The 27,220-nt window shown below is 40.2% G+C and overlaps 1 protein-coding gene across 4 annotated transcripts in view; it reads left to right on the top strand.

Annotated features, from left to right (window-relative positions):
* Positions 1-27,220, top strand: part of ANKRD44 (ankyrin repeat domain 44) — a 125,212-nt gene that overhangs the window by 85,198 nt on the left and 12,794 nt on the right. For 2 of the 4 annotated variants that reach the window (XM_079311420.1, XM_079311422.1), the window contains exons 11-20: positions 1,898-1,980; positions 3,294-3,357; positions 5,706-5,774; positions 6,451-6,591; positions 8,682-8,762; positions 9,739-9,850; positions 20,312-20,383; positions 21,823-22,024; positions 25,784-25,862; positions 26,924-27,041. In XM_079311420.1, coding sequence (XP_079167546.1) covers positions 1,898-1,980; positions 3,294-3,357; positions 5,706-5,774; positions 6,451-6,591; positions 8,682-8,762; positions 9,739-9,850; positions 20,312-20,383; positions 21,823-22,024; positions 25,784-25,862; positions 26,924-27,041 — 1,021 coding nt within the window. Of the gene's footprint in view, positions 1-1,897; positions 1,981-3,293; positions 3,358-5,705; positions 5,775-6,450; positions 6,592-8,678; positions 8,763-9,738; positions 9,851-20,311; positions 20,384-21,822; positions 22,025-25,783; positions 25,863-26,923; positions 27,042-27,220 lie in introns of all 4 variants that reach the window. The other 2 variants (XM_079311419.1, XM_079311421.1) reach the window with 1 other exon arrangement.

The raw sequence follows: 27,220 nt of genomic DNA, 5'->3' as shown, positions 1-27,220 counted from the left end.
GACTTTTTCCAGCAGCAGAAATAAGTGAAATAAGAAGTTGGCTCAGAGATACCAAGCAGATGGAAACGATGCTACTGCCTGTGCTAAATGTGCTTTCAATATGTGCTGCATGTAAATAACTCTAGGTGAGCTCCCCAAACAGGTTTAGGAAAGAAAATTCTGCAGCACTGTTCACAACAAGTGGAGATAGCTCAGCCAGTCTTTGAGGCAATGCACTGGAAGGGAAAATGTGCAAGTGATGGGAGGAATCAGTGTGAACAGCACTGTAAAAAGTGGGACACTGGCTAGCAAATGTGCTGGTTTTGGTGGAAACCAGCCAAAACATCTGCTGGGTGGAAATCTTGACCAAAAAATTAATAATAGTGCATTAGATAAGGAGGTGGAGGAGGAGACAGAGGGAAATGGGTGTAGGGAGAAGCACAGTGATACGGAATGTCCAATGTTATCTTAAATGAATGAATCCATGGCTAGAAAATGCAACCTGTTTGTACAGATGCAGCAGCTCGGTGGAGCTTGCAATGTTTTCTTCAAAGAACAGGCTGTCAGATCATGTCTTAGTAGATTTACTCTAAGATATAGATGCTACTAATAGCAAAATTAAAATCTGTACAGCAACATAAGTCAGTGTAGTGAAGCAGCAAGGAGGACACATTTAATGTGAAGACAGAGAAAGTATGGGCAGAATAAATTTTTAGAAAACAAACCTGAATTAGTTAAATACATTTATATATAAAATCTTGGAGAGAGCAAGATGCCTTTATAAACATCCACATTAATAATTGTCTTAAATTTCCTAAGTAATTTTGATCTATGGTGGTAGGAAGACAAGATCTTTTGTCTTTGGGTCTGTATCTGAAATCCTCTTGGAAGATGATCCTACTCTCCCATCCACCAATTGTCTCGCAGAAATGAAGGACTGATATGAATCCATCTGCTATTGTTCTGGAGTTTGTAATTTAAAAAAAAATCTGCTGGAGCAGGCAGTAGATGATAATCTTTTCAAGTACTTGGTTTCAGAGGCTCCATGTTTATGTGCACTTGGAGAACTGCCAGTAGGATAATATTTCTAGAATAACAAGATGCTTTACACAAAACAATGCTGAATGAAAGACACCAAGATGTCCAGACTCAGAGTATTCTCAGACAGTAAGCAGTGGCATGCCTAGGGACTGAACTGGCATGATTTCCTGATATTAATTAAAGTTGCTGAGTACTCAGCTTCTTTAAAAATTGCATGTTTGCCTGATACAGATTCAGACTAATGATAGATAGGTTCAGTCTAATGGCTGCCTTTCTTTTCTTACCCATCATGTCTGCTCTGAAAGTTTATTGTGTGATTGAAAAGAGGGCCATGTGTTACAGGGAGGAAAAAGTGAAACAAGAGGCAAGGAGAGCAGATGGAGCAAATAGGAAAATTAGATTATTAGTTCTTGGGCTGTGGAAGAAAGCTGTGACATGGCAGCCTAAAGGAAAGTGTGAGGAGTCATCTGCAAAAATAATAATCAGAAATAATATAGAGAAGATTTTGGCATTTACATTTCCCTCAGAATGGCTGTTGCCATACGTGTAGCTGGTGCAGAAATTTGTGGTTCACTGGGCAATTGACTCCAAGCAGTATCTGCTCTCTTACTTCCTCCCTTACCTTGCCTTTGCCTGGAATTTTTGCAAACCATCCTGCCACATTCTGTTCAAAGCATAATGCCAAGATTTTGCTACATCAGAATATTTTTAACTCTCAAGAAGGCTGTTAAGGAAATACTGATAAAAATAATGGCAGGCACCAAGAAAGAATCTTCCTAGAAAAGCATGAGAAAATGCTGCTTTTCTGGAAGGAGCTTTTGATGTGCTGTGTATGTATGTAACCTGCACTTGCTCACAAGACTGTTGTCCCTTTCAGGTGTGGGATCCACAACATGTTCCCTTTACACTTAGCAGCGCTGAATGCCCACTCAGACTGCTGCAGGAAATTGTTGTTGTCGGGTGAGTAAATTCCCCAGTGTCCCTGGAACTTAGGTAGTGTTTGTCTCTGCTGCTTGCAGCCTCTTGCTACTCTTTGTTGTTGTGAATTACTCTAATGAAAGTGCTGCTGTGTTGGGCTGTGTGGGGTGGTGCACCAGAGCATGCAAGGTTTTCCCAAATCCATGCTGGTACTTCCTGCGTTGTTCACACCCAAAACTCTTTTCTCCCAGCAGGTTCAGAGAGTTTAGAGTAATTCACTGGGGGAAGGAGGGAATTTGGGACCCCTTTCCAAACTGTAGGAATGTGAGATCCTGGTTTGTTTTGGGAATTCTCCCCCCTGCCCACCAAAGGAGTAATTCTGAAATTATCTCCTTGGGGTCTGCTCTGGCACAGGTATTTACATCTCACTGATGATGATGTATTTTACATGCAGCTGAAGTGTGTTTCTGAATAGTTAAGGAGTTAGGCTGGCCAAAACTCTGGTGGCATGAGAGAGAAAATGAGTGGAAGATTAGTGTCAAGAGAACAGGCATGGGATCCTCACCAGAGCCCAAAGCAGAAGCCAGAGCTTGCTTATGCAACCATTTCAAGAGAGTCAGTAATCAGTGGCCAAATCCCAAATTATTCTTTTTCCAGGCAAGAGTTCCTATGAGTTAAAAAATCCTGACCCAGATCATGAGAGTTTTCTAGAAAACTCCTTCTTTACTTAACATGTAAAATGTCCTACAACTACTTTTTTCCTTGGAGCCCTGTAGGGTATAAAAAAAATGTGAAAAATGGTAATTTCATACCTTATTATATTACTTAGTGTTCTCTGGCCTTGGCCACTAGATAGGAGGAGAAAACACTCTGGGGGATCAGTCAGCACTGTCAGGCTGCTACCTTTGGCCCTGTGCATCCTGATGAATATCCCCACATGCTGCTGGAAGCATCTGACAGCCACACTCGGTGGAAACAGCCCCAGTCCATGTTTAGGCTGGTACCATGGTTCTTCCTCATGTCTCCATGTTTTCTGTCTTCCTGTCCTGCTGTCGCAGTCCTCCTGACAAGCCTGTGCCTCCTGAACGCTGTCACATGGCTGCAGACAGGGCTGTGGAGGAGCTGGATGCAGGGACAGACGCTCGTCAGCTCCTCGGCTCTTTTTATAGAGCAGCCCTAGCGGGCGGCGGCTCCTGGCGTTCCCGTGACAACCTCTCTGACTGTAGTTCTGCCTGCGCTCTGTTTTTCTCCCCGACTAACCGATTTTTCTGTCTCTGCGATGTTTCTTGTGGTTTAACTAGGACAAAAGTATAGCATAGTGTCCTTGTTTAGTAATGAGCACGTGCTGTCTGCAGGCTTTGACATAGACACCCCCGACAGCTTCGGGAGAACGTGCCTGCACGCGGCCGCGGCCGGAGGGTGAGTACCTGCTCTGGGCACATCTGGGGCCAGCCTGGGCACATCTGGGGCCAGCCAGCCCGCCTGTGCTAGCCACAGAGCAATGCATTGCTGTGCAAGGCAGTCTGGTGCCATCATTTGGGTCACTTCAGGCTCTCTTTTGCTGTTATCCTTGTGTAGGGTGAGCTGGGTTGATTGACCTGGGATTCAGGCATTCTTCCTTTTCATGCCCCTGAGGAGGCTGTTTCAGCTTTCAGAGAGGGGCTGCACTTGCCCAGGCCTCCCTGAGGGCCACAACAGTCTCCAGGAAAGCATCAGTCCCTAGGGAACACCCAGTGAGGAGCTCCTGGGATGCTGCTGTCAGAGGAGTTATTCCTGGCCTCCATCTCTGGACCATGTCCTTGTCCAAAAATGCAGCTGTGCAGCAATGCCTGTCACATTGCAGCCTTGGAGTCCAAATGTAGTTCATCTCCCTCTCTCCCATTTTTCAGGTGTAAGTTTAGGTTTCTAAAAGAAAAGCCAGCAAACCAAAGCAACAACAAAAAAAACCCAACCAAAATCAAACGCACATAATCCAAATTAGAAAGTGAGAAGGCTGCCTCTCTCCTCAGGGTGATGCATTCCTGGAAAGTGGTGGGAGGGCAGAAAAGGGAAATTGAAGTGAAAATTGAAATGCTTCAATTTAAGATGTTAATATAGCATCCAGTTATTTTAAATATTTCCAGATAATTGTCAGTGAAGTGCTGTGAAGTTAATCTAGCAAAAGGACACAACATTTGGCAAGCATTGAGTTTTGACTCTTCTGTTGGAGTGTTTTATGGCTCAGAGAACAGCTGAAATGGAGCCTTGGCTACAGCCCTTGGATTCTCTGTGGTTATAGCAAGCAGAAATGCTCATCCACAGCGAATACTTGGCAGCCATTCTGGAAGTTGCTTTTTCTTCTCAGTAGACCAAAACCTGTATCACAAAGTTTTTGTTCTTGGGGGGAAAAAAGCTCCCAAACCCTAATAACATTGATCCATATATTGGTATTATTATTGTTTTGGTATTATTCATCTTGGTTCTTGTCTGACATTAGTATAAGAGACAGTTGCTTGGATGGAGATTATTCTAATATAGTTCAAATGCCACCTCTTTGATGAGGCTGTATCCCAGAAGGAGAATAAAAACATCCTGAAAGTCCTAAAGAGAAGGAGAGGCTTCAATAAGAAGCAAAAGTGACTCATGAAAATAAACCATATTTTCCCAGTGTTTTACTATGATTGTCATCACTAGCAAGTGTTTTCATTTTTAATGCATTGTGGTGAGTGTTCTGTAGTTATTTTATGCAGCAGCAATTTAGAGTTGGGATTGACTTACACCAAAATATTGCATTATTGCATACAGTCCCTTTTTTTTTCTGTAGCTGGAGATCTACAAAATCAGTTTATTTCCTGACACAGGCCTGTTACTGCCATTACAATAATGGGATTTGCATGGATGCTAGGAAAAGAATTTCCAAGGCTGCTCATCTGATTGTGAGCACAAGTGATGGATTTATTGCCCCTGTGAATGACAGGTCTTGGAAAGTGCTGCATGTCTTTATGTAATTTTCTGGCTTTTTCTGGAGTCCTGCATTTATTTGCTTGAATTACAAAAGATGTGAGAATGCAGCTGGTTTGTTTTCTATTAAAAGTTACCTGGCTTTAAACAAGATGAAGAAACAGCCAGGATGTGGTGAATTATCCTCCACTTCTATAAATGCAGTCTTGATGTGACAGTCACTATAATTGTCACACACCTTTTTTAACAAAGCACTTGGAAATGGGCATAAATCTATCAATAGTCAACAAACTGTACCAGAATAAAGCTAAAAGTGACTCTTGTGATTATATTTCATTAAATAAACAGGATTTGAGCAAAGTGCTTACTGTTGGATGCTTTGCTGAATGGGGGTGGATTTCGTTAAATGTCACCTCTTCATTATTAGACTGGCATTTTATAAGCTAGCAGCAACTTTCATTTAAAGTTCCTTTATAAAATACCAGGTCAGAATGGGAAGCACTACAGTACAGATGCCATTGAAAATCTCCAAACACACTGATCACATTTACTCTGCTGTCTTTGGAAAATTAATATTTTTTTTCTTCTGCAGAAGAGAAGTTTGAGGTTTTCTAGTAAAAAAAAAAAAAAAAAAAAAAAAAAAAAAAAAAAAAAAAAAAGAAAATTTCTTTTTAGAGATTCACTTTCTGTTTGATTTCATGTTATAGTTGGCTGTACCCTGTTTTTACACAGCAAATAATACAAAAATAACTGGAGTGAGGCAGGGGGCAATGCAGGTGAAAGCTTCTCTTTTATTCATGTATTGTTTTCTTTCCTTTTCTTTCCAGTAATGTAGAATGTATAAAACTCTTGCAAAGCAGTGGAGCAGATTTTAATAAGAAGGACAAATGTGGAAGGTAGGTAAATTACGAAGCTCTTTTAAAAAAGAAAGAATCTACCGGGCAAGGAAGAAAGGCCACCTCAGATTGAAAATCATATGTTCTATGAAAAATGGCAGCAAAATCAGATAGTTTGGCCTTCTTTGCTGCTGCAGTCAAATGCCAGCCAGCCAGGTGCAGGCTTCATTAAATACATCAAAGCCATCCCACTCTCTTGAGTTTTCTGTTTTAAAAATATCACAGCTTTTCTTTTTTCCTTACTGCCAAAGTTCTTGTGCTGGTGTGCCCAAGACAACACCTGGGTCGTGATGGGAGGATAGCTGCTGTTGCATGTGCTTCTAGAAGATTTTCCCCCCACAGAAAGTGTTGCTATGGGTGTTGCTATGCCAGCTAAACAAGATGCTGTGATGGACACTGTGCTTTGCTCTGCCTCCCAGCTGGGAGAAGCAGTGTGTCTGCAGAGCCACAGCAGAGGCTCTCACAGGCATTGGGCTGTTTGCAGGACACAGACTGATGCTCTGTATCCTATCAGGCTTCATGGCAGCACAAGAACTTCCTATTAACACAATATGTTGTTAAATAAGTGCTGATATTGACTGCTGGAAATCTGTAGGAACGCAGCAATTTAGATTTATCTTTATCCTCCTCAGTACATGTTGGAATACGAGGTAACAAATTGCCCCTTATGTTCCAGGACACCTTTGCACTATGCAGCTGCAAACTGTCATTTCCACTGCATCGAGACACTGGTGACAACAGGAGCCAATATCAATGAGACAGATGACTGGGGACGCACCCCTTTGCACTATGCTGCTGCTTCTGACATGGACAGAAAGTAAGAGAGCTCTCAGGATGCTTTGGGTGTTCTGCTAAATCACTGTCACCTTAGTGTCTTCATGATGCTGTGCCATTCGAGCCAAAAAACGATGCCACTAGTGCAGGAATTCCTCTCAGATGTATGCACAGCTCCACAGTGAGTTGCTCTGACTGGAATCCAAACCCCCAGATGATGTGGCATTTCAGCTCCATGGTTTACCTCTGAAGGAACACAAGGTTTTGCAGCCACCCTGCCCTACAGAACTATTTTCAAATTGTTATGTCTTCTGTTTTCCTCTGTGTGGTTTCCTCATGGGATTAAGCTCAGAGAATTTTCTGCATTTGCTTTGCAAGTCCATCAGAAGGCATATTGCAGGAGAAAGCAGAAGGGCAGGTTTTCTGGACTGCAGTGACAGACATTTGGGCATTTTGACAGATTTGTGGGAAAGGTGGGATAGATCTAACCATCAGTCTCATTCCAATGTCAGACCAGATAAAAATGCTCACCCTGTACAAACAGATTGCCTTTTTAGAGAGAGATCTGAGGAATGGCCTTTGTCAGAACACAGTGTTGTTCTTGTGAGACGGGGGGAAAAACAGCTGCAAAACTTAGAAATGCTGTGGTTACTGATTGCAATTTTAATTCCCAGATAATTGAACATTCTGGCAATCTCTTCCTTATAACGTACTGTATAAACCAGACTCATTCTGTTAGTTCTCTCTTAAAACTGTTAGCAGCCTGTATTTATTTTAGGTCACCCTATGCTTTTCTGTCTCACAGAATCTCTAGACATTAAGGATCTAGTTTTTGGTTTCTTGTATAGTGAGGACTGATAAAAGTACAGAACACCAGAGCACCACCTCAATGCCTCAGCAGGGGAAGTTGGGTTTAACTTTATGGCAGAGTTCTGAATGCCACATCAGAGCCTCGAGAGCTTCATCATCATTTGCTGTGATAATACTGATATAAAGAATGTCTTCCCCACCACCCTCACACCTGAACAGTGCTGGGAAGAAGGAGGCAGGGTCATCAGAGGTGTGTGCTTGGCATGAAAACCAGCGTAGGCTTGTAGGAAGGCTTTCACCACTGCCTGTTTCTAATTCTGTCTTACCAGGGTGAGGTGTTGCTTGGGGGGAGGTTGAGAATGATGACTCAGTATGTGTTTTTCAGCTTTTGGTTCTTGGCAGGTGAAGTTCCTGCATTTAAACAAGCTCTTGGTTAACTTCAGGATGTATCTACTTTTATCCCTCGTTTAAAAAAAAAAACCAAAAAGCTTATTTTAGTCACATCCTGAACTTTGGAAGAAGTATATGGCTTTTATTTGTCCTCACAATCCAAACCTAAATTGATTCTAATGTGGTGATGCTGTCTTCTCATTAAATTGTTCAATTTGAGATGTTTTGGAAGAAGCCTTATTACATAGATGAAATGCTATTTTCAGACCATTATTTTATAGGTCAGCAAATTATTTTTTTTTTTTCTTGCTTAATGTCAAAAATCGTCCAAGGTCAGGCAATCTCATTCCAAACAATATTCATCATTAACTCTGGATGTGGGTAGTTAATGAGCGGGGAGAAGAACCTGGCCAAGAGATCACACAGTGTTGCCAAGATATTTGACAGAAAGTGAGGCGAGTCAGCTAATGCAGACTTGAGACTGAGTGATTTTGCATCACTGGTTAAAATTGCTCTAAATCCTAAATGCTAGAGAAGAACTAGCAGCTTACTGCAGGAGGAAGAAAGGTGTCGTAATACTGAGTTTCTCTGGAAAGGAAAAAAGTGCACAACATTGCTATGGTTGAAACAGAAGGATTCTAGAAAGTGTTGGTCAAACTGTATCTAAAAGAAAACAGAATTTTTTTTTTTTCCCCTTCTGGCACTGACTTGTGGGCCAATAAACTACCACACTATGGTTGTCTCTACAGCTTTCAAAACTTACTACCTGCAGACCCATGCAGTGCACTCAGTTAACTTGTATAATCCTCATTGTTGGCTGGAGGAAGTCAGCTCCTCCAGGAGGAGATTGGGGGTGGGTAGCAGACTGCATCAAAATCACCAGTGTGGTACTTTGAGAATAAGTTGCATTTTTCTGTCCTCTGTGCTAAGAAGAAAGAATATTTTAGGTAACTCCCATGAAAATGCTGAAGAACTTGAAAGAGCCACTGAGATGAAGGAAAAAGAAGCTGCATTGTAAGTTTGGTGTCACAAAAGCAGTTGGACTTCATTCCTGGAGAATGCCACGGCTTTGGCTTGTAGCCTTACACTCTGCTCTTGCTTCTTTGCTCTGCTAAAAACAATGCTTGGCTTCAATGAGGGCTAACCTAAAGAAGAAAGCTCCACACTCTTCTCTGTGCACACATTCCCTGATATTTCTGTTTCTGTGCTTGTTGCTGTTTCTTAATGGAAAATGTACAGCTTCAGTGATTTTATAATTCTTTATGTCGTGTGCTTTAGTATCACGCAGTGTCTTTGGTGTCATGCACAGCATAGTCTGCACATTGCAAAAAGAAGTAGCCAATGGCTTTCTCAATGCATTCACTTGGATTGACATTTTCTTCTATCTGCTTAATGATTTAAAAAAAAATCCCCTTTATCATATAATGGCCTTACATTCACTCCAGATTACAGGCTAGGCAAGAAAGTACTAATAAAATTAAAATATCTTGATGGTATAAGAGAAAGTGGCAAGAGATAGAAAGAGCAAAAGGAATCTTCTGAAAAACATGATTTAAAAAAAAAATCTAACAAAGAAGAGAATATATTAATGTAACTCAGTTACATCTTTTTTTCTCCAGCCTGCCCTAGTGCATGTTTGGAGGCCGATGGTTTGATATCTGACTTTGTATGTGAGGAGTAGCAGTTCTAGGCTGTTAATGTCATGTCTACAGAATCTTTCAGGCTTTGTAATAGGAAATCAGTTTTATAATCTATACCAGCCACAAGAGTTAGGTTGAAGATTTTTTTCACTAAGTTGACCTTCAAAGACGAGTGGGAATTTTTTGTTTAAGAACACAGTGAATGTGAGGAGCTATTGGTGAAAAGTGATTTGAGGCGCTGCTCGAAATGCAGGATTCACTGCCAGTTTTCAGTGCCACTCCCAGCTGCAGTGAGGGATGAGCCTGTTGAATGTTGTGAGCCCACATTTACCCCAGTGAATTGTCCACAGGTGTCTCGAGTTCCTTCTCCAGAATGATGCCAACCCATCCATCCAGGACAAGGAGGGCTACAACACTGTGCATTACGCTGCTGCCTACGGGCACCGCCAGTGCTTGGAACTGGTGAGTCTCTGTCTGCTGACATTCAATGTTCACGTGCCAGGAATAGGAATATGAGCTCCCCTCATGGCTGCTATTGGAGTTCTTTGGATGATAAAAAATCTGTGGGAACCTGCAAAAGGGACAGTAAATATTTGCACTTAAAAATCTTAAAAATATGTTTATGTCGATAGTCAAGTCCTTATTCAACAGCCTGGTGTTTAACAGTTGTCTTTGAATGAGTTTATGTATGCACAAATTAATTTTAAGGATGATCAAAATATTTCCAGTGTATGCCTAAAGTGCCAGGAGTAAGGGACAGTTCCTGGTAAATGACAGTGAATGTGTCTGGTCCACCTGGCATTTTATCTAACGTTTGCTTCATACCTGCACTTTCTTTTTTGTCTCTGGAGAAACAATAGCAACATTGATAAAGTTACCATAATCAAGATCAACCTTATATGAAAAGCAGCTGAGAATTTTTTGGGTTTTTTTTTTATTTTTTAATATTCTTGGTCTGAGTGATTAGTAATTGCATCTTTGTACAGATATTCATGCTTTAGTGACAACACTGTGTGCTGTTTAGTGTTACATGTTGTTTGGTTCTTTCTTTCTGTGTTGAAGAGTCAAGTGTTTAGTTATTTGAGAAGGAGCTCTGCACAGCACATGCTGCTTTCACACCCCATGTTCCACAATGTTCCATGTTCAACCAGCTGGCCTGCAGCTGGTTCCAGTAGCTTGGAAACCTGGGGCAGGAATTCCTCCAAGGCAGGTCTGGGGCAGAATTTCAGGTGGGGTGTTAAACCTTTTTAGCTCCCACCTGCAAGCATGTACATTTAGGACAGTTAAAATAGCACTGCTCCTTTATTGCTTGTAGCAGTGAGTCTGGCCTTGCCTGCTCCTATCACTGATCTCTGGTGACTCTGCCCATGGGCATGGAGGGGGAGCATATTCACTGGGAATTCTCTTTTAGCCACCATATCCTAGTCCCTGTGTGCTGTGAGGCAAGGACTGAGCACAGAGCAAGGTCCCCTCTCTTTTCTCTACTTGTTGCTGGGCACATTTTCTGCACATATCAGTTGCAGGCAATGACCTGCTGTCAAATCCTGGCATTGCTTAGGCTGGGCAGACAAAAAGAAGAGCTGGGAATGCAGTGCATGACAGAGGTGTTGGGTTTTTTTTTTAATCTGGAGGGGTGAAATGCAAACGGGGTGGGCCAGAGCTCTGCAGCAAGTGGTCTGTATTGAGGCAGAAAAACTCCATGTTTTTCCTGTCAGTCTTCCTGTATTTGTGACTATAACTGCAGTATGGAAACCCAAGGTCAAGTATCATTTACAGAGTTATAGTGACACAGATGTTCTGTGTACAGTGGTGAAAAACAACTGCCATGAATCTTAGTCCTCTGCAGGCACAGGACCACTGTTGTGTGCTGGGGTAACAGCCTGAAAGTTTTGTGGGGACCAGGATTTTTTCACTTGGAAGGTAGCAGGCATGTCATTTTCTCTCTGGAATACAAAGGATAAACGTGTCAGAAAACATTTGTGCTCATCAACAGTAGAACCAGGATCATCTTTGCACCCACTGTCAGAAGAAGCTGACTCAGTATTTTTGTCATAAGTTAGCAAGTCCTGAGTTTAACAGCTTTACATTTGATAACTATCTAGTTGATACAGGCACCACCATTGCACTGATTTCTTTGCAATGCTGGGATTCAGGATGGCAAAAAGGCTGAAAGCAAAGTCAGGCAGGATTATGTAAATAAACTGTTATTTTTCAGTGCCATATTAGCTGTTATTTTGCTACTTTATCCCCTTGGTAAATATTTTTGTTTATTATTGATAGCTGATAAATGAAAATACCTAGGAATTACCTTACCTAGAACAAGACAATTCTTTATGGCCCTAAAACTTGTTAGAGGGAAGAGTTCATATGAAATATGGAGCTTTAATTCTGGTCAAAACTGGTCAAGTCAAGCTGGGTGCAACAATTATCTTGTTTTTCTCTGAATACTAGTATTTCCCTACATGCACAATACCAAACTTCAGCAAAATGTTAGGGAATTATTTTAGTTTTCCATAATATGCCAAGTTTATAAAAGACCCTGTAAGATTACTTTTTATTTGCCTTCCCCCCCTGTTTTTTTAACCAAGTATTTAAGAAAGCTTATTTCTAAATAAATGTTCACTTTAAAAAGTAAGTCCAAATAAAAATATATAGTATTAGTGGGGTTTCCTTCACTGGGTAATTTGGTCTTTAAGCACCACAGTTTCTCAGCATTATAAAATATTTACACGTTTGAATGTAGTTTAGGGAAAGGCTGGTTTATCTATGGAAACATATCTTCATCCTTTGACTTTTATGTTCGCTGTGAGCCCAATACCTTGGCTGGAACTTAGCTACATTTCTTTGTGGGGAGGTATTAGGAGAAATAAGGATTAAGAGTGAAAAGGTCATATCTTTGACCCAAACAAAATTTATGTTTTGTGTGTTCAACCACAGAACTCAACAAGAGCAGCTTTTTTCTTGGAGGACCTTTAGGTTGTCTGGAACATTAGTGGGGTAGTTGCCCTGCAATGAATGATGTGATGTGGCTAAAAAGAGAAGAGTGGAAGCCAATTCCTCAGTTGTTTCTCCATCTGTAGGGAGCCATTAATGAAGGCTGAGCGGTGGGCATGTGTGCTTGCAAGCCACTGAAACTCCCACCTGCCTTCCTGCTTTTAGAAATAACTTCTTCAGGTTTGTTTAGGCTGGGGCTGACTTTGCTGTTGGCAGTCAGTGATACCAGCCATGACTGCTACCTGGTGTTTTAGAGCTGCTCACATCACCAAACTGCTTTGAAAAAAAGAAAAACGTGGATTTTTTTTTTGTGATAACAAATCATTGAAATGATCTGTTATCACAAGATCTTTATTGGTGTGAAAAGAGTGGAATTTAAATTGTAATTTCACATGAAAATTCTCTCTGGAGAGACAGTCACGCACTTTGTGCTGATAAAAACAGGTTTCTGTGCAATGCTGGGCCAAATAGAATTAAATGTCTGTCTCCTCTAGTGAAATCTCCTCTCTGACTGTAAGAATTGATGGATACTTTTTATTTTAATCTGCTCCTTTCTTTATTCCATCAGCAAATGTAATTCCCTCTTTTCCTAACAGAAACTGAATGGTCACAGGGCCTTAATCATTTGAGGAAGGGAGGAGAGCAGGGTTTAACCAAAAGCTGTGCCCAGAAGAAAAGGCAAATCCCTTTGTGTGTGCTGGGGAGCAGGGGCAGAGGGAGGTGCCTGGCCAGCTGGGAATGGAGAGGCTGGAGAGCACCTTTGGTCAGAGCAGCTCTGCACTGCACATACCTTCAAACACTTGGTTCCTTAACCTGTGGAGAAATTGAAATCACAGACTCCATAAATCTTCCACGTGGCTGCTGCTAATTACCTGTCTCCTATCAACACAAATGTGTTCATTCATCCATCTGAGAGCAGGTAATTACTGATGAGTGAATCGCAGCAGTGGCTGGGATAGGTGTTAAAAATCTTTTTTCCACATGGGGATCTGATTGGATGCCTGTCCAGTGGCAGTCCCCAGGCCTCTGTCTACCCAGATGTCTTCATTTGGGAGATACAATTTGGGTTTTCTCTTTCATATTTGCATGTCTGTGTCCACAACCAGCACCCTCTTTCTTAAAGGGAGCATTTTGTTTGAAGCCAGGGGCAGCAGTGTCTTGTGTGATGAGTTACTTTGTACCTGTCTATGAGAGCTTTTCCCACTTGGAGCAAAGAAGCACAAAATCATTAACTTAAGTGGTTCTAAAAACGAGAAGAACTTAGGAATTTAATGCTCAAAAATATCTTTAATAGACCTAATTTGTCTTGTCAGTTGTGGAATTCCCCAAATCATGGTAGACCGATTTAATTGTTTCGATGTCAGCATTTGTGCAATATGTACCCACTGTTTAAATAATCAATAGGAGCCCATATATGCTAGATCCACTGATGTAAGTTAGTTTATAGAAGTTCAATTTGGCTTAGATTTTATGTTTTGGAAACTAGATAATTTGGATTCTAGAAATGTTTTCTAAAAAGCTAATGCTGTTTAGGAAATCAATGAAGGCAGGAATTTACCTTTTGCACTGGCACTCTGCCTGGTAGGATAGAGTATTGCTTAGCATCTCCAGGATTTATTTTCTGTCTCTCTGACACATCTTGTCTTTTTTAGTCTGTATTTTTGTTTTCCTGGGGTGGAGAAGCAAGACACTTAAATCTGCTTTCTTCTGACAGAGAAAACAAGGCCACTGCAGAACTTCAGGTGTTTAAATGTTATGTGTGAAGAATATCTGGCTCCCTCAAATCTACTGAATCCAAAGAAAAGGACATTTGATTATAGTATATTGCATTGCACTAGAGTATTAGGCTCTCAGAGCTGTAGTCACTGGGATTTTAGGGATGCAGTCAGGTTTATTTATCCAAGGCAAGATGTTTGCCTGCATGAGCAGACTTTAAAAAAAACTGTCACTGATTTATTGGTATTTGTAGGTTTACAAAGCAATCTGACTTCATTAAGCAAAGCTTCCCACAGTGTGTGTGTGTATTTCATATCTGTTGATCTGTGTTTTGTCAATTGAGGAGACTGATTTTAAGCATTCTCATTATTCTCCTCTCTTCCTTCCTCCCTATGAAGTAATGTAACTGATATCTATCTGCAGTGGCTGTGCTGTCATTGCTTCAGGAGTATTTCCTCTGGGTGTGGACAGTAGAGGGATGAGGGACACAGGATCAGGTCCAGGATTCTCTTCATGCACTGCTTGCAATGCAGTAATTGTACAGGAAAAATAAACCAATAAACATTTTCAGATTACCATTACACTTGAGTGTTTCTATGTTTAATTATTCTAATTCTAATTGACATTTTTAATTAGATTGGAAGCAAAACTCCATTGGATATAGTGAGTAAATGAAAAGCGATTGCATGTTGTGTATTTTTATTTAAACTTCTTAGTATTTTGCAAATCCTTGTATTCACTCTGGTGAAGCCTGAGGAAGAAGAATCACAACTCTTAACCAGCATGCCATGTACTTGAAGCAATTGCATGTGTGCTGCTTCTGCTTCCATTGGAATTCCTTCTTCCTGCTGCTTGCAGGCTCCAGCTTTGCTCAAGGCTGTTGCTTCTCCTTAGTCAGTCTTAGGAGCTGTGAGTCCAGTGCACGTACCTGGCTGGCATGACACTTCCCTGGATGTTAAAGTAACTTTGCATTTGGTAGTGTGAAATGGAATCACACTTGTCTGTTTTCTGGAAGTTTTGTGGCCAATTTTAAAGTGTTTTGGAGAAGAAATGTAAATTATGTGGCTTCAAGTGAGGTTGAATTTAAAAAGTACTTGTGTGTGTTTCAGGGTAGAGGCTCAAATGAGAGGAGAGTAGCAAAAATAACACTGAAATAAACATTTTAACAATTGACTGTCAGTGTATTTCACCAGTCCTCAAGTTTTCTATCTAAAGAGGAAGCTTCTAAGGATAATAATTTCTCTAAACATAAGCCTTCCTATACCTTTTGCACACCTGTATGATTTGCAAAAGTTTCTTTGTCTAAGAGATCCTTAAAGCAAAGTGTGAGGTTTTACAGAACCTCTGAGGTAGAATTTCTGGCCAGAAAGAGTCATGATGTATGTGATTTGGGTGTGAAAGTCCCATGTTCAAATCCCTGCTCTGACTGACAAAGGAATTGGACTTCAACATCCCAAGGAGTAACCAACATACTATGCAGGCTGGTACTGGGGGTGATCTCTCACTCTCATTTGGAGCTGTTCTGTGTTGTTTAAATACTCAGTGGGTGACAGTCACCTGTGTCTATGACCCACTGAGTTTGGCACTCCTGTGGCTTAACATGAAGTGATTTTGTATGGAGTGGAAGAGCTCCAGCAGAAGATCAGTGCCCCAGCTGAAAACAGCCCGGGGCCTGCTTGAGTTTCAGATTTAGATCTGTTTAAAGACATTGTTCTCTTACATGCCAGGTAAGTGTCCTGTTTGCATGGTGGTGACTGTTCTGGTGGGTACTGGATACTTAATGTTTGTACTGGGGGAATTTCATGGAGCTGCTAACACATCTCTTCAGCTCAGTCAGCCTAAGCTCTCTAAAAATACTTCTTGCTTAAGTTAACTTCACCCATATCTGTGCATGTGAGTGAAATTGTTGTCAATACTGATGAATTGGATTCTTAAAGCCTAATCTTAGGAAAGCATCAGCATTAGGTGCAGAGGCATATTGGTTTTAACTTGATAAAATTAAAATAATTTGATCATGTGTATTCACGAATATGGAGAGAGTTTACAGGATTACTTGTTCCCCTGAGGATACATTTATGCCACTTCACCTATGAATTTTTCTTCAATCAGGAATAATTCTAAGATTTTAAAATGTGCTTCCCTGATTGAGATAGAGCAGTGCAGTGTTTCATTTTACTGCTCTTTTCTATATAATCAGAAACAACTGCTGAGTTTTTTCAATCTTATGTTGGCTACTTGCTGGAAAAGCCTCTATTTAAAAGAAGCTGCTGGTGGCATGTTTTCCCAGAGTAGAGACAATTATCTGTTGCAATTTAGCAGGAAATATGAGATGCAAAGTGACACCTAGCTCATATATTTGTATTCAGTTCTGAAAATGACATTAAAATCCGTGACTAATTGCCACTTCTGAATGACCTTGTAAGTGATCAGCAGCATCACTGCATAATTGTTGCAGAAGAGCAGTGTCCAACTATTTCTTTAGTATTTATTGCCTTTTGATCAGCTCTTCAAATGTGTGGACATTTCTGAACACTCTTAGATTAATAACTTTTCAGAGTAAAGGTCATTTTTAGAATATGCATAGGCAATCTAATGCTTTGCCATTTTGCAAGTAGCATGAATAGCACCAAACTGCAGGAGCTCACCAGCAATACTGGCAGTGTGTTGGAATGTCAAAACTGCCTTAATATAACAGTAAAACTCTCAGAGAAAAGTCCCTTTAACTGCAGTGCCAGTTTCCACAAACCTGGGACAGAACTATTGGGAGTGCACTGAAATGGCTGTGCCTGGACAGGATCTTTCAGGGTCTGAGATAGTGCCCATCATTTCACTGTCTATGGTCTGAAGTTTCTTTTGACTCTTGCTTTGAAAAGCGTAGCTTAAACCTTTTATGCATGATGAAAGTATTATCTCTTTTTCTGCTTAATGACAATTTAAAATTACTGATACGCTCCGCTCCATGAAGCTGCTTTTTTTTCTTCTTTTTTTTTTTTTTTTAACCAGAGCTGAATTTTAGAATGTATTATATTCTGTGAGGACAATCATAGGAAGTATCCTGACTCATTAACTGGCATATCTGAATGCCTCAGAAATGAAGGGGGAACCCACATTGTATCCTGCTATATAGTCATTTATTATAACCACAGAATAAAATCAAGCAGTAAATTCTCTTATGCCTGTAAATACCCTTACTGCATAAATGAACTGGTGAGAACTGAAAAAAAATAATTATTTATCTTCATGCTGAACTGGGGAAGAGAGTTTATAATAGCCACCTCTAGTTTGTTAGACTAGAACTGAATAATTGATGCTTTATCTTAGTCTGCATCTCCCAAACCATTCACATTCCTATTTCTGAGTCTGTAGAAGACTTCACAAAATAATTACTTACAGTATCAAATGGGATGTCATGGGAAGTGGAAGGGTTGTGCTGGGCATTTCCAAGAGGCAGAAAGAGAAGAAGGGTACCCTTGCCTTTAGAAGGGTTCTGGCCTGCCCTCAGGGAAGAGTGCCCCCCCGCTTCACATGCAGGGTCTTTGCACAATTCTGACATCCATCTAAAATCTGCAGCAGTCGATGCAGAGAAATGCAATCTGCTGCAAGGCAAACTTTTAAAGTCTCAAAAAATAAGAAATGCAATATGCTGGGACATATTGCATATTCCAGTCAGCCACCAGTAACCATGAACTGTTGGTAATTCATGCTGATTTGTCTGTCCTTGGTGAAATGCAGCTTCACAGGCAGGTATGGATTGCAGCACAGCAGACACGCTGGGACTGCTCTGTGGGATTTAAGCTTCCATGGTTACCAGGACAAATGATTCTGAATGATAAATTTACCTTTTTAAAAACAGATGCAACTATGGATAGCTTCTTCCAAGTATAATGGAACTAGAGTCCCCCAAGGACACACTGCTCTATGTTATTTAGCAAGTACATGTAATTTACTATAAATGCATCCATAGAAACACTGGTAAAACTGGAGAATTTCTTGGTGACTTGGACTTGGTATTTTTTATCTCTTCATACATTATGTTTATCATTCAAGTGACTTAATTGTTAGAAAATTATGCTTGACAAGGAATGCAAAAAAAATTATTAGTAGTGTATCTTTTATCTTCCTTTTCTTGTTCTCCTTTATAGTTTCTGCTCTTGCAGTGTATGTCTGTTTCTGAGAGCAAGCAGGTTTGCCATCAAATTCATGTTTGCACTTGACTTTATGATGGAGATATTCAGCCTTATGACTAATAAGCTCATTAAGCCTGGTCTGCACTGGCCTAAGCTGCTTTGACTCTAAGCCATGGAGATGCCTTTTGTGAGGGGCTCTCCCATCCCACAATTTGTGCCTTTAGAGCCTTAATTTTGTCAATTTTCTGTGTGGTTTTTTTCATCTATTTGAAAGGCAATTATCTGCCTTGTTGCAGAAGACTTTTGGAGCCTTCTGACAGGTGAAGGGAAGTATTTACTTGTTATGATTTTGGCCCTGGAATTTCAACATGTGATGATAAATGTAATTAAAAATGATTAAATTAGTCTGCTGTGTGCTGGCCTCATGGACACAGACTAAAGGCCAGTATCAGGTAGGCAGAGGGACAGGCTTAGTGTTTGGGTTTGTTTGGTGGGATTTTTTTAGCTTGTTTACTTACTAGAAAAAATCAGATGCATTTGTGTATTCAGAGCTGGGTACTGCTTCATCCTGTTCACAGCTCTCTTATATAAGAGAACAGTATTTTAACTGGAGGTGGTTCCACATGGCAACACCAAATACATTTCTTAACTCTGCCACAAACCTGCCAAAGAAACTGGTGGGAGGCTTGGTTTTTTTTTCCTTCCCCTTAGCTCTAGGGAAGTGTTAAAATTTGCATTACCTGTTAATACACACACCTACTTGCTTAGGACTGGTATTTTTATCAACACATAGTCTTGACATATTGCTAGGCACAAAATACACAAGTAAATTAAATTACTGCTAATTTTCTATCTTTTCCATAGGATTCAGATTACTGTCCTTGTTATATAAGATATTTGTAACACCTTATGCATTATTAAGGCTAATTTGTATTCCAGTTTGATTTTTGGATAAATTTACCATTGATACAGGTCTATTGCAGACTAAGTTGTTACACCAGAAGGCCTATATCACTGTTTAGGAATATGCACAGGCAAGCCCCCTGTAGCCTTTCATGGTGTCTTTGGAAAATTTTCCATGCTGTCATAGCCTAAAATTGTCCAGATTGTCACAAAAACTTACTTCTTTTCTTATTTTTCAGTCTTTTAATTAATTCTTTACTGTCTTAAACAAACAAACCAGCCAACCAACCAACCAAGACTGAAAAATTTACTTGCATCCTTAGAAACATTACAAGTCAGTTTTAGTTGACTGTCATGATTTTCTTCCTTTTATACAGTCTCCCATTGCTGATTTTCTGTAAAATGCTAATTTCCAGTCCCAAAGGCTTTTGGAGACTAACTCTGAGTCATTATTAAGCAGAAGGCCATGCACATGAGCAGTGCCACTCAACAAATGTTGCATTGTCAATAGCGTTGTGACACTGTGTACAATTTTCTTTGCAGCCTCAGCTGGATAAGTTGTCAGGGTTTATGTCCTGTTCTGGAGTGGTGCTTTTCAATAGCTCCTCCTTCTAGATGGATGAAAATGTCCTTGGGTTTAAGCCACAAAATGATGAGGATTATACACATTTGTTACTAGATATTACTGGATGCTTTTAACAGTTCAGGGACGTGTTGCATTTTGGAAGACTGTCATTGTAGGAGCAGATTGTTCTTTCAATTTTATAATTTATCAGTGATTCACAGCTCAGTTATAATTATTCCCAGTGCTAATTATGTGTCAGAATTACCCAAAACACTGTATCAGACATGGCTTGCATATGCTGTGTAATCATGAAACTGAGCTTTCTCCAATGTAAATTTACTGAGCGCTCTATTCCAGAAATCCATTGTTTTAAGGGCTCCTTTCTCACCCAAGCAGGCCCCAGGATTTAATGGAAACTAATTAATCAGGGTAAAGATGTTCATGACAAGCTTTTAAACTGATTTTATAGCTTTATCCTGTGCAGAAAAGCTTGAAAATACTTTGCAGTCCTTCAATAATTACTGTGGCCAAAATACCTCTTTGCTGATTTACAGATTTATAGTCCATGAAAATTTATAGTGTAAAAATGTTTTAAGACTCTATTTTTTTTCTTCCCAGCTTCTGGAAAAAACAAACAATATGTTTGAGGAATCTGATTCTGCAGCTACTAAAAGTCCTTTGCATTTAGCTGTAAGTATGAGATGTGTAGAGCATTTGATCAGTATCTACTAGAAGAGTTCCTTAATCTCTGTCTCTTTGAAGCAAGTTTAACTGTTTTGAAAAAGTTGGGAAGGGATGTAGGCCTAGATGTAACAAAGCCAGGTTCTGGGCTAGAATTGTTAATAAGTCTTAGGCAGTTGAATCTCTTGGTTCTTCCTGCTCTAACACTTGGGTAAGAACATGGCACAGACACTGAAGTGAAATTAAATGGAAATTCACACTTGTGTTTAGAACTAGTTTATAAATATGGGGTTAAAGCTCGAGCCTATGCTTTGAATCTCATGGAATGAGATTGTCTAATGTTCTGGTGGAGAGTTCTGATGTTCTGTGCAAAAAGTCAGTTTGGTACGCAGGAGGGTGTGGGAAAGCATTTAAAGCCCAGCAGTGCCCTGTGAGAATGCTAGAGAGCCTGGCATATCACAAGGGGATCCAGCAGAGGTGGCCTCAGAGATAACAATTGCTCTCCTGTCCCAAGAGCTCAAGATTCATGATTCCTCTTCCCAGTTGTCTTGTGCAGAATCACAGAATAACTGAGGTTGACATGGACCTCTGCAGATCAAGACCCACCTCTCTGGTAAAAGCAGAATCAACTAGAGCAGATTTTTTCAAGGCTGTGCCCCGTCACATTTTGAATGTCTGTAGGCATGGAGAGTTCACAGCTTCAACTCTGATAATACTAACTGTACAACTGTGTGTAATTAAAAAGGATGTTCTGAGTATGACAGTGAGGAGGGCAGGAGCTACAAAGATGAACAAAATGTTTCCAATTTCTGGCACTGCCCACTGGGTTTTGGCAATGCCATCTGTGTTTGTGCTGCTGGCCCCAGTGTGGCTGTAGATCTGGAAGTGCATCTGCTTGTCCACTGTAGTTTTTCTACCAAATGAGCCTGCTGGCAGGAATTCTCCCTGAAGTATCAGCTGTAAACAGCAGGTCAAATTTGTGTTTATATTTGCACAAAAATCTGGTTTGAGAATCGCTTGCGTTTAGTTGGAGACCAGCACATGTGTTGAATTCAGCAGTTAGGTGATGATCCATGGATCTCTCTAGTGAATCTGGTTTCTGAAGGAAACATTTTCCTGCCAGATACTGTAGCATGTGAAAAAATTAATTGCTGATTGATGGGTGCTGGCTTGGCTAATTATTGCCTGAAAAGTCCTCACTCTGTACTAGCAGGTTAGAGCAAATCAAGAATCATAATTTCTTTTCCTAAACATTAGGAATTTTTAAATTTCTTGGGTACAGTGTAATTTGGAAAAATCCCTTCAGGTTGAAGAGAGAGAGTCATAAGGAATCAAGAAAACTGTGATTTCTGTTGTGTTTAGGAGATGCTGAAAGGGATGGATTTTATTCACAATTTATGGGAAAGACAGGAGTTGTGTTCTTTACATGACACATTTCATAATTCCAGGCCTATAATGGTCATCATCAAGCTCTGGAGGTACTTCTCCAGTCCCTGGTTGACCTGGATATTAGGGATGAGAAGGGACGCACTGCTCTGGACTTGGCTGCGTTCAGAGGACATGCAGAGTGTGTGGAAGCTCTCATCAGCCAGGGTGCTTCTGTCACTGTCAAGGACAATGTCACCAAAAGGACCCCCCTCCATGCCTCAGGTGAGTGTGATCCTGTGCTGCCCTTGTGGCACAAACCCTCCCACACCAAAGCAGGTACTTACTTACCTGCTATTGCTATGCACATTTTTCTAAAGGGAAGAACATTCTCACATGTCTCGAGGAGTGATACTTGTTCGATGATGTTGTACATTTAAACACTTTTTCTTCCATTTCATTCATCTTTTTCCTCTATCCCTGTGGTTCAGTCCTCCCTCATACAGAATTCCATATTTTTGCACACCACTACTGCTCTGCCCTTACCTGCTTGCCTGTCTCTTACCAGCTACTCTTCAGGAGATGTGATGTTTCCCTCATGGCACCTTCTCTAGCTGGTTCTTCACCCAAATCATCAGGGAACACTGAGCCTCTCTGCTTCTCCTTTGGAAAAAAGATTGAAAAATAGATGTGGGTTCTGATTGGCAATGAAATTTTTCTGGTGTTCAAAACTTGCAACCATTTGCAGTGGCAACACCACAGAAATTCACCCCCCTCTTTCAGGCCTCCTCCTCCTCCTAGCCAGCCTGCTCCTTTCCTCATGTGTGGGGTGTTAATTATGTAACATGCAAAATTAGCTGGAAAATGTAGACTTTGTCATTTATTTGAAGGTGGTTATTTGACATGTAGCTGTCAGATAAATGTGCAGAGGTGCCAAAGGGAATGTGTCTCCTCTGCTGTTCCAGGAGGGGCTCTGTACAGGGTAGCAGTGGCCTCTAGTGGGAAGGAAAATTAATACCATGTAGATAGTTAATTCAGAGCCAGACTTCACTGTCTTTCTGCTTAACTTTTAATCTTGCTGAAATACATATATATTCTGTAGTATCAGTTTATTCTCTGTGTGTGATCCTGTAAATGCAGCCTAGAAACAAGAGTTCAAGTAGATTTATCAATTTTGTCTGCAGTACTGAAGGAAATTCTCATAATAGATCCACACTGCATACTAAAAATGCTTCCTCTCTGCTTAAACTTTGCATTAGAACTCAGCACATTTCTCCCCAGGATAAATACTGATGGTTTAATTAATTGAAATCAATATTAGTGCTACTACAAAATTGAGCTGTGTTGGTAAAGAGCTTCCCCTGTAATTACTTCAAACATGTCTCGGGATCTGATATGAACGAGGTGTGACTTTGTCTGGTAGGTCATCACTATAGCAAAGACTTGCATTTATTTAAAAATGTGGTTACAGTGTCATAAGTTTCTAGTTGTCACAACTAAGTTGTAAAGGTTCTTCAGTACTGAGAAAAGTGAATGGTAACAAAGCCATATTTTTGTTAGCAGCTCTGACTTAAAATAGAAACTGTTGAATAAATCTGTTCAGTAAATTGAGTAAATTTGTTGAACAGATGTTATTTTAACACACACCTTTATTACCTTCATATAAATTCAGACTGTGTTCCTCCCTTTCCCCCTTTAATTAGTTTTTTTCATCACCTCTATCACTGTAGTATTGAGTGCCTTCCATGTGAAACCAGTAGAAAGATTCATTACAGACTTTTCTGTTCCATTATGCTTTGTGCTTCTCAGACTACAAAAATTCCCAGGCATGCAAATAAATTGTTCCTTAAATTTGCAATGAAGTAAAAAAAGTCAGATATATGTTAAAGAAAAAATAAAAAACATATACAAAAAACCCAACCATGAAAAAAGGCAAAAAAATCCTACATCCAGGAATGAGGTGCAAAAGGGAACATGTACCTTGAGCAGAAAGGAAAGTAATGCACAGATGAGTTGAGTATTTGAGCTCCTTAGTAAAGGAAATTCACCACTGTCATCAATCTGAAAGCTTTCAAGAGTGAGTTGGGTGCACTCTGGGTAAATATCCATTAAGACAAGGTTTAGAACCTTGCACTGAAGAGATCTGTAGAATTCTGTGGAAATTGTCTCTGAAGTTTCTACCAGCAGCTCCTCTGGAGAGCCCCTTGCCGCGTGCCAGTTTCCATGCAGCTGTTCCATAGGGAAGTGCTTTGGTGAGCAGTGTTTCAGCAAGTCCTGGTGCCACCTGCTGGGAACTCACCCTGCAGCTGCTGCACATTCCCGGCCTTTGTGCTGCGAGTCTGCAAGGGAGGTCAAGTGATGTATTTTCAGAAATCAAACAGAATCCTTGCTGAACTACTCCCCTGAGTGCCAGTGTGCATTTGCACACACAAAAGTGAGCACTTGCACATGCAGCACTGTGCACTGGAAAGAAACAAGAAGGCAATGTGTGCCCATCCCCTTAAACTTGTTTTCCTTCATTTCTTCTAATTACACCTGCACAATTGCTGAGCACAGAGCTCAGGAGGCTTTGAGTGCTGGATTGGATGATAGGATTCTGCACATTTGTGTCAGTAAAGGGATTTGTGACTTGAGTATAGAACTCACCTAATGAAATGTTTCGTTTTTCTGTCTGTCTGTCTCCATAAAGGAATACACTTCCTCTGACCTCGTAACACAGAGTAATTCCTTTACCTCAATTATATGCTCCCTGTGTAATTTTATTACCACTAGCCTCTCCTCTGGCTAGCCTGGGGAATCCATTGCAAATGTTCCCCTCCTGTTAGTGGCGTGAGTCTATTGGCAAAACTAACATTCCCTGCAGGGTCTGTAATGCTTAGCAATCACTGGGTCAGCTCCTAGGAGTTTCTGGAGTATCTGTTCTAAAACTTGTTTACCAAAATCATTTTCACACATCTTTGTGAACAAGTTATGATTTCTCTTCCTCCTGCTGGGAGGAAAGAACAGACCTTTATTCCCCCCCTGCCAAGCCAGTGAATCATTAGCCTTGCAGAACTGTTTACATGTTACATACTTAGTGGTAAATAACTAGAAATGCCTTTTATTTTTCGGGGTAAATCAACTAAGATTATTTTTGGACAAGTAATTTAAATGTGATGATGTGCACTGGTTTCTCTGCCAGCATGATGTGACATAGGTGGTGTCCAAGGGTTTTGCCTCAGCCCACAGGATGTAGGCAGTGTGAATGCATGACTTGCTGTAATAAGAACACAGCGTGTATATACTGAGCACAGCAATTGTTTTTCAAGGAAGAAAATATCTATCTCTTCATCCCATGAAAGTTTGGAGCCTTAAAGCCAGCTGACACAAAGATGGGGTACAGTGTCAGGCCCTACAGAATGTAGTAGCTCAGAGCTATTTCCTAGCAGCAGTGGGTTACATAAAAAAACCCAAAATAACAAAACCCAAGAAACCTCCAAAATATGCCCCTCCCCAGCAAAAAAAACCCAAATACCACCAAACCCAAATGTTTTGATCGATCTTATTTTTGATAAAATAAATAAACTCAAAGGGAATTTTAATCTCTGATATTATGTGCTTTTATGAATATGACATTTGTATCACTGGTCATTCTTTGCAAATTTTTTTTTCATAGCAGCACTGAAGTACTCACTTGTACAGTGCACATAAAGTTAAGGAGCCTTGACAATGTACTTGCTACTGTGTTCCAATCCTGAGTGCAGAAAGCCTTGCCTGCCTGCTCAGTCTGGGGGATTTTGAAATGCTGTCTGCTTTAGTAGAAATCTTCTCAGTAGTGAATATCACACATTTGTTTTATTCATTTGAGAGAACTAATCCTCATCTTTGTGAGGTCAAGGAAAAAACAGCTCACCATTTCACTGGCACAAGTTAAATGAAAATTGGGGGAATATTGATCTCTTATATGGTGGAGTATTGTCCTTGTTTATAAAGACATTTCTTATCCCAAAGCACTCCAGTGAAAAAGTATCTGAAATTAAACATAGTTTTATTTTTCCTTTGTAGTGATTAATGGCCATACACCTTGTTTACGGTTGTTGCTGGAAGTTGCAGACAACCCTGATGTGACAGATGCCAAAGGACAGTAAGTTTTCTTTGTGGGCTTTTTTTTTTTTTTCAGCTCTGTAATTCAAATAGCATCTCATATTTCTCACCAAAAAAAAAAAAAAAATCTTATTTGAAATACTGTATTTCCTGCACTTCTCCTCATAGAATTTGGCAGAGATTACAAAGTACACATTCAGTTGATGTAAGCCATGTGGGAAGGACTAATCATTAATCTTAGCCTCTGCTTCATACTTCAAACAGTCTTTTATAGATGTTGAGGGCCAGATTCAATAAAAAATTAACAAGCTCCTGAGATGTTTCTATAGGGTATTTTTCTTTCTAAAACATTGTTATTCTAGGGTTTATTTGTTACGTTAGACTGTGCAATAGGACACGGTTTATTTATGCATCTGAGATGGTCCTACAAAAACTTTACGGCTTGTTAAATGACAGTAATAGAGGGAGAATAAGATATATTTTTAAAGTGAAAATGTGAATGGTTTAAGAAACTCACTTGGGAATGTCTGGAACATACAATGTTGTACATATAATGACTGCACATTTAATTTTAAATGGTATTATTCTGCCTAAAAATAGATGGAGAATAGATCTCTTTCAGAAACAAATGGAAGATATGTTAGTCCAAATTTTAGCTTGAATAGTTTCCTCATGTCCCTTAATCCCCTTTAAGAAACTGTGCTGCATTTGCAAAAGAAATACATTGGGTCATTGCCATCTTGGTAATTGGCAGGGACGTGCATTTACAAGACTTGGTATTGTAAAACTCGTGTGTCACTGGAGGTGACAGTAATTGTAGGTTAATAAGAGAACAGATTGTCTTGAATAATGGTGCTCTGTAAACTGCTTACAAGCGGGTTTGTTACTATTTCAGTCGTAGCAGTTGGTGGTTAAACATCTTAAGTTCATACAAAAGGTCTTTGCTTAGGTGTCATATATGACTATGGGGAAAAGAACCAGTTTTATGGGCAGGAGTGGCAAGAAGTGCAGGGCTTCCTGATTTCTCTGTGTAAGTTAGCAGGGACAAATAGTATGCCATTTTATAGCTGTGACTGCTCTGGTTTTCTTTTTTTCCCCTAGAACTCCACTAATGCTTGCAGTGGCATATGGGCACGTTGATGCTGTTTCTTTATTACTTGAAAAAGAAGCATCTGTAGATGCAGCTGATCTCCTGGGATGCACAGCTTTACATCGAGGGGTGATTACATTTTTATATTCCTTTATTATTTGTTTTACCGTGACTACAATTCACTTATAAGTACAGGGATATTTAAATCTAGAGAACACTGTAAATGGTTGGAAACATGACCAAGAATAATCAATGATATACAAAGCAAGACAAATCTGCTCCCAGTAATGCTTTGCTCTTATTTCACA

The sequence above is a fragment of the Erithacus rubecula genome (assembly GCF_903797595.1).
Source record: "Erithacus rubecula genome assembly, chromosome: 8".
In the NCBI taxonomy this organism is placed as follows: Eukaryota; Metazoa; Chordata; class Aves; order Passeriformes; family Muscicapidae; genus Erithacus; species Erithacus rubecula.
Note: the sequence above shows the minus strand (reverse complement) of the source record. Positions and strands in the feature narration are given on the sequence as shown.